A 15,471-nucleotide genomic window follows, 5' to 3' on the forward strand; every position below is an offset into this window, starting at 1 on the left:
TATACCTACTTGTCAATCTACAGTTGTGTTTTGTATTTCTCAGTCAACCTGACTATCTTTGTCCCTGAGGTGAGGTTCATAATATCCTTCATTCCATGTCTCTGAGATACCCCATTTCCTTTCTACCTTGTTCTGTTTCACTCGTGTCATCATAATCTTGTGTGTAATTTATTGTACGAGGCGCCTCCAGAAAGTAATTTTTCCGATCTTTTCCCCTTGAAAGTAAACGTAATTAGCCGTGTCAATTGCGCATGCGTAACAGATCTATGACGTATCAATCATATGCCAGCCGGACAGGTCCCGCCTGGAGCCAGTAGCGTGGCAGCAGTGGTCCGAAATGGAAGTCTTATTCCTTCTCCCGCCGCCTGCGAGGTTCGGTAGGATATAAAGTTCTTTAATGCACAAAGCATTGCGCCAATTGAAATTCATCGGCAGCTCTGTCAGGTCTAAGGGCCGAACATCATGAGTAAGTAGAAGGTGTAGGCAGTTTTCCGAAGGTCGTCAAAGTGTCCATGAAGAAGAGCGCAGTGGGCGACCGTCCCTCATCAGTGATGATCGTGTTCAGCTGGTGCGGTAGTGCATCATGGAGAACCGTCGCTTCAAGATTACGGAGCTGAGCAGCCATTTTCCGCAGATATCACGATCCTTGTTGCATGAGATTGTCACTAAGCACCTGCTGTTCAAAAAAGTGTGTGCCAGGTGGGTGCCGAAAAACCTGACACACGAACACAAAATGTAACGTTTACTAACAGCACTGACATTTCTGCAACGGTATCACGATGATGGCGACGAGTTCCTCGACAGGATCGTCACGGGCGATGAGACTTGGAGTTCGCACTTCACCCCGGATACCAAGCAGCAGTCAATGCATTGGCGGCATAGTGGATCTCCGGTCAGGACGAACTTCAAACAGACGCTGTCGGTACGGAAAGTGATGTGCACGGTGTTCTGGGACAGGAAGGACATTCTGCTCATTGACTTCCTTCCAAGAGGTGAAACAGTGAACGCTGACCGTTACTGTGAAACACTGCGAAAATTGCGACGTGCCATTCAAAACAAGAGGCGTGGAATGCTTACTGCAGGTGTTGTGCTCCTCCATGACAATGCTCGTCCACATACGGATCGGCGCACAGCAGCTGTTTTGACGGAATTTGCCTGGAGTTGTTTCATCATCCACCGTACAGTCCTGATCTTGCTCCCAGCGATTTTCACGTTTTCTTGCACCTCAAGAAATTCCTGTCCTCCGGTGAGCGTTTTGGCAACGACGAAGAGCTGAAGACGTCTGTCACACGCTGGTTCCATTCACAGGCGGCAGAGTTCTACGACAGAGGGATACAAAAGTTGATCCCACGATACGACAAGTGTCTCAATTCTGATGGTGGCTATGTTGAAAAATAGCTGAAACATTACCGTACCTGTTGCCAATAAATGTTTTCCTGAAAGTGTGTGTTCTTTTAAAAAAAATAGGGAAACTTACTTTCTGGATGCGCCTCATATTGTTTGCAGTGTTTATGAGGCATCTCGTTTTGCTTCTCTATGAAATGATGAGGTTCGTTTTGTGTGTTGTTTGTAATATTCTTTCTCGTGTTCATGAAGCACCTCTTTTTCCTTGTCCCAGAAGTGATGAGGTTCGTTTTGTGTGTTGTTTGTAATATTATAATATTCTTTCTCGTGTTTATGAAGCACCTCGTTTTTCTTGTCCCAGAAGTGTTGAGGTTCGTTTTGTGTGTTGTTTGTAATATTGTAATATTCTTTCTCGTGTTTATGAAGCACCTCTTTTTTCTTGTCCCAGAAGTGTTGAGGTTCGTTTTATGCGTTGTTTGTAATATTGTAATATTCTTTCTCGTGTTCATGAAGCACCTCTTTTTCCTTGTCCCAGAAGTGATGAGGTTCGTTTTGTGTGTTGTTTGTAATATTGTAATATTCTTTCTCGTGTTCATGAAGCACCTCTTTTTCCTTGTCCCAGAAGTGATGAGGTTCGTTTTGTGTGTTGTTTGTAATATTGTAATATTCTTTCTCGTGGTTATGAAGCACCTCTTTTTCCTTGTCCCAGAAGTGATGAGGTTCGTTTTGTGTGTTGTTTGTAATATTGTAATATTCTTCTCGTGTTTATGAAGCACCTCTTTTTCCTTGTCCCAGAAGTGATGAGGTTCGTTTTGTGTGTTGTTTGTAATATTGTAATATTCTTTCTCGTGTTTATGAAGCACCTCTTTTTCCTTGTCCCAGAAGTGATGAGGTTCGTTTTGTGTGTTGTTTGTAATATTCTTTCTCGTGTTTATGAAGCACCTCTATGTCTCAGAAGTGATGAGGTTCGTTTTGTGTGTTGTTTGTAATATTGTAATATTCTTTCTCGTGTTTATGAAGCACCTCTATGTCCCAGAAGTGATGAGGTTCGTTTTGTGTGTTGTTTGTAATATTGTAATATTCTTTCTCGTGTTTATGAAGCACCTCTATGTCCCAGAAGTGATGAGGTTCGTTTTGTGTGTTGTTTGTAATATTGTAATATTCTTTCTCGTGTTTATGAAGCACCTCTATGTCCCAGAAGTGATGAGGTTCGTTTCGTATCATTGCAATATTGTTTTCTGTTGCAGCCATGTGCCGACAACTGGAGCAGATGAAGAAGGAGCGCCTCAAGACCTGCGGCAGTGGCCCCGGGGGCGGAAACGGGGGCTCCATCACAGCGAAGAGCGCGGGAGCGGGACGCGACTCCGAGAACCACCAGCAGGAGGGCGCGGGCGCCGGCACGGGCGCGGGGCACCCCGGCCACGAGGGCTACGAGTGCGTGGCGCTGCACGTGAGCCCCGACCTGGGCGAGCGCATCATGCTGTCGGGGGAGCGCGCCCTGCTCGACGAGGTGTTCCCCGAGACCAACCAGGCCCTGCTGGACGCGCGCTCCGGCGTGGCCTGGAACCAGCACGACGCGCGCCACGTGATCCGCTTCCCCCTGAACGGCTACTGCAAGCTGAACAGCGTGCAGGCCATCACCAGGCTGCTGAACGCCGGCTTCCGCGTGGCCGCCAGCAACGGTGGGGGCGTGGAGGGCCAGCAGTTCTCGGAGTACTTGTTCGTGCGCAAGGTGTTCCCCGTGTGACCGTCCCAGGTTCGAACCCCGCCCGCTATGTGCCATATCATCACGTCTCTGTGTCCGCGAAGGGTTCGCCCCGACATCGAAGTGTAGAATAGTGTGAGAGCCTGTCCAGTGTGTAACTTATGATTTGTACATATGAGAGACCAAGACACTCCTCTGCCTTCTCTCCATCCGTCTCGAACTCTTTTGTACTCCGCCTGTTCACATCGTAGCGAAGCCAGGCCTCCAGGGAAAGAAGTCCTCTCGACGAGCGTGGACTACTCTTACAGGTCTTCAATTTCCTCGAGTTCAGTTTCGTGCAAAAGACTTCTTCGACTGACCTCTATCACCCTCCGCTACAGGGTGTTCAAAAATTATGTAAGGAAACTTTCACAGTACAAAGAACATATCGGCATCAAACTGAGTATTTTAAGAATAGAAATGAGACGTCCATATGCTTTATTAAGGAGCTACATGCGTTAACATGCTTGAGTCAAATATCAAGAAAACTTACTGTTATATTATACTGCATGTGTTTAATGTACAGGGACATCATTTTATTTTTACTAACATTTATAATATTAACCTGGCTAAACCTTGGGATTTGAGAACCGGAAACACCGTTTGCTACCCCCTTCCACGATTGAAGTTCGATGATATTGGCTTAATATACAAACAAATCACTTTACTAGGTACAGGAGGGAAGAAAAGTACTTCATCCATTTACGTAAACTAGGAAATATCGCGATTTTGAGTTTGATAATTTTCATTAGGTTTTTGTTTAATCAAAATATAGTACAGTATTAACAATGAGTGTTTTTACTCACGAACTGAGCTTTCCATGCGGACGTATTCATTATGCAGTGTATATTATACTGTCTACAGCACATTAGCGTACAGTATAGAGAATGAAGTTAAATTGAAAAATGATCATAATATGGATATTTAAACACATTTTTGAAAATGGTGGCCGTTCATTTCGATACAGGCTTCAGTTCTAATGTGCATATTATCGCACTATAGACTATTATACCTAATCCCAATTACCAGTTTCGTCCTTCGTACTAGTAACTCATGTTGAAATAATTCTGTACCTACTCTATAAAAGAGACCTTACGTACTGTAAATTCAATCTTCACTTCTGCCCGACCCGCAAAGATAAAATTACTCAGACATAGGCTACTGTCTACTGTCCGTCCAAGTGGTTTTGTCGCAGGGTCGTAGAAAGGGGGGAAATCACGTGACAGTTAATTACTTAACGAGGCACTTTTATTTAAGTTATTTCAAACAGTTGTATAATATTACGTAGACGTTCAATTCCTAACAGAAATTAATGTTTTCAGAAAAGAGCTAAGACAGCCCAGCCACTAGCCTTTACAGAGGGGCGAGCAGAAGCGGGTGAGGGAAACCAGGATGCGACGTAGGCAAATGGAAAATGATGTAATATCGAAAGCTCTTTCGTCGCTGCAAAACGCGAACATATTTTTGGAACGTACTGTTTACTATGACTGTATATGCGGTCTTGGATCTGTGTGGAGGACGGTCGAACTTCATTAGTAGAAGGGGTGGGAGTGAAGTACATTCAAAATCTCAGGTACAATAAAATTTGAAGTAAAAATAAAATGATGACCCTGTATAATGTGTATTAATGGAAGGTTAAAGGCTGAAGTGACCAAAACTGACACGTTACTATTTAATAATTGAGCAGTTTGGACTTTTTCCATTGCTAGTGGTCAAAAAATATATAAACAGACAATGTTTCGAAGAGTAAATCTCTCTTTGTCTTCAGGTGAAAAGAGCTTAATGTGTGGATCGTTATAGTATATTCCTTTTCACCTGAAGACGATGAGAGATCCACTCTTCGAAACGTTGTGTGTTTAAATATTTTTTAGCACTAGTAATGGAAAAAGCTTTTTTTTTTTTCCTTGGACAATTCTCAATCAAATTGAACAAATATTTAAAAAATCTGTATATGTTTGTCTCACATAAATTTCATTTTGATTGAATTAATTGAAAACCTCCCTCGAAAAGAGGTGTAACATCAAATTAATGAAATATGTGACTTCAGTAGAAAAAGTAATTTTGAAGCATTCATTTATAAAAAATAAATGAATGCATCCAATAGTTGAATAAACTTGTGTCCTTGATTAGTCAAATGGCTGTGCTAGTAATTATAGGCCTAACGAAATAGTCCCTCACATTATTTTCCTTGATCCTGCAACGTGTATTAGGGTATACAGGGTGTTTCAGACCACTCGTAACAATCATTTATTTCGGAAACTAGACAAAAATATTTATAACTAAAGCACATGTGAGCTTTCACTTGAGCTTCATTTCATCAATCAATCTTAACAGGAAGTAGGGTCAGTGGCGTATCACTTTAAAATTTCAAATGGGAGTAGTGGTCAAATATGGTATCATTTGATAGAGCTCTTCAAAACAAACAACTTTCAGAGGAAACGTTTTTATTAATTCCTACTCTTTCAATGAGAAAACGTACGAAAAGTTAATGCCATTAATACTGAGAAATGTTCCGAGAAGAAAATGCATTAGGAGTCACTGACAATGTTAGAACAAGAGTACGGGTGAGTGCTGCTCAGAGCGGCAGACAGTTTGAACATTTGTAAAAATTAATGGAATTGTCCAGCCTTTCAGTAACGTCTGTCAACATTAATTGTCTTGTTTACATTTTCGTATTGTAACATTTCTCAATATTGATGGCATTGTCTTTTCGTACGTTTTATCATTGAAAGACTAGGAATTGATAAAAACGTTTCCTACGAAAGTTGTTTGTTTTGAAGAGCTCTAACAAATGGTACCAAGTTTGACCGGACTCTCATTTGAAATTTTAAAGTGATACGCCACTGACCCTACTTCCTGTTAAGATTGATTGATGAAATCAAGCTCAAGTGAAAGTTCACATGTGCTTTAGTGATAAATATTTTTTTCTCGAAAATTTTAATGCACTAGTTTCCGAAATAAATGACTGTTACGGGTAGTCTGAATCACCCTGTATAGATTTGTTGGCTACACCTTATTCGAGGGATATCTTCAATTCTTTAGCTGTATTGATCATTTTTAATTACATTTTTAGGTGACTCAAAACATTGGTTATTAAATAATGTACCTTTTCTCAAAAACTATCATACGCAGAAGTGTGAATAAAATGAGAGGAACAAAAAATCTCTTATCTTCATTACCATCATATTGAAAGACGTATTTGTGATATTCAACATTTCCCATCGAAAAAAAAAAAAGAAAAACGGTTTTAGAATATTTAACTTGCAGTATGAATCAGTGCAAAATTTAAATCAAGTTGGACTTGTAATTTCTGAGAAAAGAGATATTACAGATCGCTAAACCTCGTTTTGAGAAAAACAGTGATAAACACAAATTTCATTATTGGTGCTGTGTAGTCTAACATGTTTAAAAAATTCCATTTACAGGGCCCAATGATAACTTTTATAAATCATGTCATATTCTGATTCAGAAAAAGCGACAAATTTAATTGAATTAAAACTGATCGTTTCAGTGTTAAACCTTCCCTTAATAAATGCTCAAATTGAATCCCATCACCAAGGATTGATGCCTTCTCTAAAAGACCAAATGAATTATTTCTACTGCAGCATTATCCGCTGTACTAATATTTTTTCATCGTTGTCTGGTGTGCTATAAACTACGTTCTTCATTGCACCTAAAAAGAAAAAATCGAGCGGTGTCAAATCAGGTGAACGTGGAGGCCATAGCGTTGATCCACCACGTCCGATCCACCTGTCGCCAAATGTTGCAGTTAAATAATCTCTAACTTCACGAGAAAAACATGCAGGTGCGCCATCATGCTGAAACTAAAAGTTTGCCATAATGTGAAGTGGCACATCCTGCAAGCGATTCAGTTAACACGTCCTGTGAAAACACTTGCAGGTCCTCGCATTTAACTTTAGGGGTAACGTTCTGTGCAGTGAAGGCATACATTGGTACAATACCAGAGTTTTTTTTTTTTCTATTTGAGTAGCTATAAAAGGAACAGCGTTAAAGTTGATGCATGTTAATGTATGTGGCATCTTAATGAAGCATCTGGACACCTCCCTGCAATTCTTAAAATACTTAGTTTGATACCGGTATCCTCTTTGTATTCTAAAGTTTCTGTACTTAGTTTTTTAGCACCCTATAATTGGTTGACATAAATAATAGTAATATGCGTTACAAGAGCGGTATGTTGAAGTTCTCATGTTCGAGGAAAAGTTTGAAGAAGCGAAACGTAGTTGAGCTTTTTTGATTTCCGACAATTGAAAGAAAACATACCGCTCGTGTATCGTACATTATTTTGTGCGAAGATCGTTTATTACATACCAGAAAGAGGAGTTTCTAATTAGTTGCAATGAAATCTCCATCTTGGTTTCTGTTCAATGACGGTCAATTTACAAAGCAAATATATCTATCTTCAACATTGTTGCTTTAAAATGTTTTCTGTGTTTACTATACTCCAGCAGGCCGTGATATACGTCTGTCTTTTTTCTCCCCCAGTCTATGATGAGTCTGGAATCTTGTTGATTTTTTCACGGCTTCCTTAATGTTACTTGCATCACGAATGCAGTAACTTTAGTGGAGTTGTAGAGTTTACTTAATTTTTGCAAATATTTAAAAACAATAATTAACAGTGCAATTTAGGTAAAATTGCAGTGGTAAGTTTCCAATTTATAATTATTACTATATTGAACGTCTCTGAAAATAATATGTTAAAAGCCTAAAGCAGTAAAATCAATATGTCACTTAAGCGGTAAGAAGAGGGAAATTGTTATGTGTGTTAGGTTGGGAATACTGAATGTGGAATTTTAGACTTTCCGCGGATTGGTTTTGTGCGGAAACCAAGCAAATACGCACGATCTCGCACAAATGTTTTTTTTTTACTCCAATCACAACCCCCGCTTTCTTTCATCTACACGTGGAGATAACTATGAATAAACTGAAGTATTAGTCACGAGCTGCCTAGGGTCGCTAGATATGTGGCAACAATGCAGCACGTGAATGGGAGAGATCAGCTGCCGTAAAGCGGACGTTCAAAGAAGTCATCGAACTGCACACGAGGAAAGTGAACTGACTTTACAGTTACGTCACAACCTAGAAATGTACAAATTGTGATATTGTTATTCTTACTAAATTGTGATGGTGACACAATGTGCGGGGATCCCCCCATTTAACTCAGTCGTCAGATGAACAATTTTACAAAATTTTGATCTCATAAGCAGGGTTTTCCCGAGACGGGCTGTGAACTCAGAACTTCGCGGATTGAGTTGAATTCAGAACAAGAAGCAGATCTGACGATCTCCAGACTCGAGTGTGTATGTGTGTGAGCGAGCGAGTGCGTGCGTGCGTGTGGAAGTGACAGTGATGTGAGTAGTTTGGACAACCCTTGTCTTTTAACTTTCAAGATAATCTTTGTGTAAAATTTCTAGAATATTGACTGCATCTATATGATTTGTTTTCATTAAATATTATATATGAGAATAAAAAAACGTGCCAATATGTAACGAACTTGTACTATTAAACCATGATGAGATATTAACCAATCCCAGAGTCGCTGTTTATTCCATGCCACTAGAGTTGGGGACTTGTAAGACGTCATTTACGCGCGGTTGCCACTTTGACATTACATGTTATCGAGATGCGGAACCTCGTAGATTTTCCTGAGCAACCAAACCAAGAAATGTAGAGACATTGCCTGTGAAATATATTGCTAACGGATTACAAATCGTTCAAAACTACGATGAAGAGTTATTTGTAGACTTCATGGAATTGCCACGATAATCGCAAAGTTTACTGCGCACGCAGTATAGACTGTATGAGAAGGGGACGTGCAAAGGATGGAGTATGCCTCTGATGTAAACACTGAGCAGTATACTGCGGTTACAATAAAACCTGTATCCTGCATTCAAGAAATATAATGAATGATCATTGAAGTAGGAAACGTCTAAATATGTAAATACACAATTATTTTATAGTGAGATATATTAACTCTTAAAATGTACTGTAAGATACTCACATCATCCTTGAATATGTGCATTGCAGTGAAGAGTTACGTACACTTTGAGCGACTGCAAAGTAACCTCCTTCGATGGTCACTTAAGCAGTTTTTATATTGGGAAAATGTACGTTCAACATCACACGATGTAATAGGTGCATATTTGAAGAACGGCAAGTCACTACTTTTTAGTACAACAACTTCAGACGTCTTGTCGTGACCTGATGGTACATCATTTATAATACGAAGTTGTGAATAGCAGAATTTTTAGCAATAATGTTTCTCAACTTACATTTCACTTTTTCTGAAATTAGTGAATTGTTATTTTGGATCACGGTTTGTGATACTTTATACACTATATTAAGGGCTTCTGAGAGTTGTAGTTTAGACGATTCTAACAGGATGATGCTTTTGCACACGATTTTAAAATTAGAATCAATGAACAGAATATCTTCCGATAGCTGTTCAGAAGGCAATGATTTTACAGCTGCAACAGCGGAACTGTCTGAGCTATTCAATGCATCAATTACCTCCGTTATTTTGCCGTAATGTTCTGCATAATAATTAACAGCATCCAACCACGTTCCCCAACGGGTCAAGATTGGCTGCGGGGGTAAGGGTATTCCAGGGGCAATTGTTTGGAACAGCAACACTCTCATTGTAGTATGTTTGATTGAATTCTTGTCTGCACTGAACACATGTTAAGCTTTGACTATTCCAACCACAGTAATGCAAAAACAAGTGCTTACATAGGTATACATTAGCTGTAGCTGCTACATCTATTTGGACCGGTCACAACTCTGAACATGAACTGCTTATACTACGAGACCGGGCGGTCGCTCACCTCCTCTATACTACCGTACATCGGCAACCTGATTGCATGCTGCGTGTGGCAATTCAACGAAGTCCAGTTATTTGTGTATTTCGAAGACCAATTCCGCAACAGTGCGCTTCTGACACTTGGCAACGTCAGCAGACGAGTGAACACGCGTCTCAAGTCAGGCTGTACGGATGTTCTGAAAGAAGTTATGCATCCGGAACACACTTCCACGCGCCTGTTGTGTAAAACCTGAAGTTTAAGTTTTCTTTTCTAATTTTCATATTTATACAGGGTGATTTAAAAGTCTGCCGACATAGTTATTAGCAAATACCTTACTATAATAATACCGGACAGCTGTATACTATAATCCCGTCGCTCTAATTTCCGGCAGCCAATCACGTTGCAGGTCGGCTACATTTAAACGTGTGCGTCTTGTGATTCGCTGATGAAGATGTAAAGCATTTTCTAAGGCTGAATAAATACTTAATATATAATCGCCCGCCATTTTGGCTCTTTCGTTGGCGTTCGCAGAAAGCACACGAGGACGTTATTTGCCGCTCAATTATTTGCTGAATTACAGTGCGTTTGATTATCATAGGAGCTACTAACGGTGCGGCAAATAGATCCCTCGTCAGGTAACTCGGCAACGAAAGAACAAAAATGGCGAACGATACTACCTACCTAGACTTTATAGAGCCTTGACTTTCTAAGACGTAAGCAAAGAGGAAGAGTCACGCCGGGAATAACAGCGTCGCGACTATAGCAGCATTGACGTGAGTGCAAAATATCGCGGACCTGACATCTAGCGGAGCGGGATGGAATTACGCCCACATATACAAATATTAACATAGCGGGATTCGGACTATTGTTTAAAACGTGAGTTACTAATGTGGAATAATATACGAAACACTTAAGAAACGTTGAACAATATTTAATGTAAAATTACTATCTTATATCAAAGCTGCATATTATGAGAAATATTGCATACTTCATATTACTTTCCGTAATTAATTGTTATATATTTTCTCTTTGCTTTAGTGAGACAAAATCAAATATATTAGGAATGAATTTACAATAATGCTTTATATACGCATTGCTGACAACTGCAAAGATAAAATTGATAGTAATCTGATGCTTGTAATAATTAGTAAAGGCATGTGGACAACAATAAAACTTAATTTGATAAAACAAAATTTCCGATACATTTTAACTTCTATTCATTTATTAGGTCTAAATAAAAAAAGCTAATTTGTATTTTTCTATCAACACAAAGACGAAGGAATTAGGCCTACTAAAGAATGTTGTTGACTCACGTTTTATGAACTGTCGGAAATCGAAAGTACGTTTTTCAGCAATTTGTAATGCTGCAATTGTCACAATTATAAACAGCACACATACACCCTGACATTTTAACACAGCACTAATTAATAAAACTATTAACTAGCCCAGCAACAATATACATTGCAGTTGACTACAGCTTGTTTCACGAGTATCACCACACCGGCCGCCTAGGTAGCAGCACCAGCGTCGTTCGCACTTAAAATTGCTAGCTGTCCGGTATTATTATAGCTAGTAAGGTATTTGTTATTAGTGCAGGTAGCAAAAAATAGAAAGACGGGAAAGTTGTTTGAAATACAGTATGTAGTTTTCAATCTATGTGCTTGAATTTTCAACTTATATTACACCGTTGAAGCTGTACACTAGTGGCAAAAAAAACCGGACCGACGGAATAATCAAAGTCCCCGAAATGAGCCGCTGCGCATGCCACGCCCGCATTCACAAGATGGCGAGTAATCTATTGAAATTGTTGTAGTTTCGACTGCTGACGTAGCCCATTTCGAAAGCCATTAGAAAACAAGCTGGTGAAATTCATGTTCTGGGAATAATAAGTTAATTAAGTAGTAAAATATCGCTGTAGTCTAAAAGTATTGGGAATAAATTTGAATACGGAACAAAAAAAGTTTCGTTCCCAGCAGGATTCGAACCACGAAAGTCTTAGTTACCAGTCTATCGTGCTCTGGAGTGAACAAGGCTCTGAAGTCAGCTACAAGGGTCGGTTCGGTTTTTTTTTTGCCACTACTGTACGACACACCCACCAATTCCAGTGGTGCCAAATTAATGGTTTTTTCGCTAGTTACATGTTAGATCCGAATTATTTAAAGCAGAAAATAGTTGACAGACATTAGCGGATACGTAACTTCTTACAGTGCAAAGAAACATTTCTTTACATTGATGGCATAAGAATTCAGAGTAATTTCATTCTAGCCTGGCGGTTTTCCTCGGACTTGTATTGGCAACACTGCTAATTGTCGTCATCATCTCGTTATTTACCCAGTGCATTATGCTGATTGCTATAACGGAAATGCCTCCTTAAGGACGAAGCTTGTGGTAACAGGGCATTTTCCGTCCTCATTGGGAATCGTACCAGCGTACAATCTCAACGGTGTGAAAACTCAAGCACGTGCAGGTGGCCCGGGTTCGAATCCCGGTCGGGGCAAGTTACCTGGTTGAGGTTTTTTCCGGGATTTTCCCTCAACCCAATACGAGCAAATGCTGGGTAACTTTCGGTGCTGGACCCCGGACTCATTTCAGCGGTATTTCACCTTCATTTCATTCAGACGCTAAATAACCTAGATGTTGATACAGTGTCGTAAAATAACCCAATAAAATAAAAAAATATATTCAAGCACGTTAGATTCAAAACTACATATCGCTCATTTGCTGCAATAGTGACACATCTCAAAAATGACAATTTTTTGAGTTGATAGTGCAGAAAGAATATTTATGACATAACTGTTGTTTCTATACTATCAACTAAAAAACTTGAAATTTTTAGATGTGTCACTGTTGCAGCAAATGAGCGATATTTCCAACAATTTGCCCTCTTTTCATTTTTCGCTACCTGTACTAATACTGCAGTTTGTCTATATTGCCGGACATTTGAATCACTCTGCATATAGCACAACAGGAATACTTTTTACAGAATCATTGCTTTCACTGTCAGTATAAGCATGCTTGTTGTTCAGTATGATGAGAGTATAATTTTTCTTTTGCGTAGACCGCGGCCGTCGTGAAGTTCCTAACGATGGCCGTGCACAGACTTGTCTCCTAAACTGCAGTCTGAATTTTGTTTACGATCAGTAATTGTTTTTTTTCTTACATAGGAAGTCAGCTGTATATTGGAGGTACAAAATAGACAAATTATAACGTTTTGACTTAAGAAGTCCACTCCTGTGGAGTAACGGCCAGCGCGTCTGGCCGTGAAACCAGGTGGCTCGGGTTCGAATCCCGGTCGGGGCAAGTTACATGGTTGAGGTTTTTTCCGGGGTTTTCCCTCAACCCAATACGAGCAAATGCTTGGTAACTTTCGGTGCTGGACCCCGGACACATTTCACCGGCATTAACACCATTTCATTCAGACGCTAAATAACCTAGATGTTGATACAACGTCGTAAAATAACCCAATAAAATAAAAAAAAATTGACTTTTGAAGTTCACAGTGACGTCGCTCTTGGTACCTCCCCCACTACCGCCTTCAATATTCCCTAATATTCCTTCTATGTTACGGCGAAATTCGGGAGTGAGACAAGTGGCCAGCAGGCTTCGAGCCCACATAGACACTTCCTCTCAGCCACAATTTCCTTTGCTTTAAAGTGTTTTCGCGTATCTTTTAAAGTCTCTCCTTCCATTTCCCTTTCGACATTCCACGCTCTCAGGGCAGATCGGGCCATATTAGAGCCATCTTACAATCAATTGGCTAGTTTCCTAAATTGAGACAACTCATACTGCCTGTGATTTTTCGTACCCCTTCTCTTGCAGCGCCCCATTCGATGTGCAAGTTTTTGAAATCGTCGACGATTCTGACCTATTGTCACGCTTCCCCCCCCCCCCTCCCTTCTCATATGTAGGTATTAGGTTTTAGTTTCATTTCGGCTTCTCCCAAAAAATTCTCCGACATTACTTCAATCGGAGTGAGACCAGTGGCCAACAGTCTAGGAGCTCACATATTCAGTTTTTCTCAGCCCGAATTCTCCTTACAGGGCGTACCTTTTAAATGTTTCTTCTCGCATTTCCCTTTCTTTAATTTCAAAATTATACAGAATGTTTAAAAAATACGGGGCATAATTTCAGGTATGTATTTCCCACACGTAGACAATCAAAATAGTTCATTACAACATGAGTCCGGAAATGATTCATTTCCGAGTTATGGCCTTCACAACATTGAAATTCACCGGAACGTTTTTCTTTCCGCAGGTCGTTGCCGTCAAAGGAGACATTAAGAGGGCACTCTGACAGTTCATTCCGAGGCGAAGGTTACATTTAGTGTTGTGTAGGCGTTAGACTGTGCGACATGTATTCAAATCAAGAGCTGGCAGAGATACACTTCATGTACGGTAAGGCGGACGGCAATGCTGCGCTGGCTCGTCGTTTGTACCAGGAGAGGTACCCACGGCGACAATGTCCAGATCGGAAGACATTTGTACGTCTCCATTACCGTCTGTGCGAGTATGGAAAATTTAACTCTCCTGGTTTGGGAAGGGGACGACCAAGATCTACAACTCCAGAAGTACAGGAAGAGATTCTGGAGGCTGTGAACATGACTCCTTCTATCAGCACACGAAGGGTAGCGTTGCAAGTCAATGTTCCTCATACGACTGTCTGGAGACTGTTGAAAGAGTATCAATTGTATCCTTATCATTTGCGACGTGTACAGGCCCTGTCACCAGCAGATTGCCCTGCACGAGTTAGGTTCTGTCAGTGGTTCTTGCAGCAGTGTGGTGTAAATCCCAACTTTCCTGCCTTAGTATTATTTACAGTTGAAGCACAGTTCACACGAGATGGCATAACAAATTTCCACAATCAGCATGTATGGGCGTATGAAAACCCACGTGCAACTGTTCCATCTCATCACCAGGTGCGGTTCTCCCTCAACATGTGGGCCGGTATCATTGGTGATCGATTAGTTGGACCCCATGTACTTGTAAACAGACTTACGGGGCAGGCGTACACAAACTTCCTGGAAAACACCATACCTAATGTTTTAGAAGACACTCCACTGATCAATCGTCAACACATTCACTTCTTGCATGATGGCGCTCCTGCACACTTAAGTCGTACGCCTCGCCGGTACTTGGATCGAAGGTTTCCTAATCGATGGATAGGTAGAGGTGGCCCAATTGCTTGGCCTCCACGCTCCCCTGATCTGAACCCTCTCGATTTCTACTTGTGGGGCCATTTAAAATCATTGGTTTATTCGTCTCCGGTGCCTGATTTGGAATCCCTTCGGAATCGAATTGTGGCATGTTCTGAGGACATACGCAATACTCCTGGAGTTTGGGATCGTGTTCGCAGGTCAATGAGAGATCGATGTGAGGTCTGTATTCAAGCAGGAGGTGGACATTTTTAACATGTTCTGTAATGACAACGACCTGCGGGAAGAAAAACGTTCCGGTGAATTTCAATGTTGTGAAGGCCATAACTCGGAAATGAAGCATTTCCGGACACATGTTGTAATGAACTATTTTGATTGTCTACATGTGGGAAATACATACCTGAAATTATGCC

The 15,471-nt window shown here is 40.6% G+C and overlaps 1 protein-coding gene across 6 annotated transcripts in view; it reads left to right on the forward strand.

Moving 5' to 3' along the window:
• twz (BTB/POZ domain-containing protein twz) overlaps positions 1-7,995 on the forward strand; it is a 518,618-nt gene extending 510,623 nt beyond the window's left edge. For all 6 annotated transcript variants that reach the window (XM_069844849.1, XM_069844848.1, XM_069844847.1 and 3 more), the window contains one exon: positions 2,592-7,995. In XM_069844849.1, coding sequence (XP_069700950.1) covers positions 2,592-3,091 — 500 coding nt within the window. In that variant the 3' untranslated portion in view covers positions 3,092-7,995. The remainder of the gene's footprint in view (positions 1-2,591) is intronic.
• Positions 7,996-15,471: the final 7,476 nt, after the last annotated feature.

The sequence above is a fragment of the Periplaneta americana genome, chromosome 14, assembly GCF_040183065.1.
Source record: "Periplaneta americana isolate PAMFEO1 chromosome 14, P.americana_PAMFEO1_priV1, whole genome shotgun sequence".
NCBI classification, from domain to species: domain Eukaryota; kingdom Metazoa; phylum Arthropoda; class Insecta; order Blattodea; family Blattidae; genus Periplaneta; species Periplaneta americana.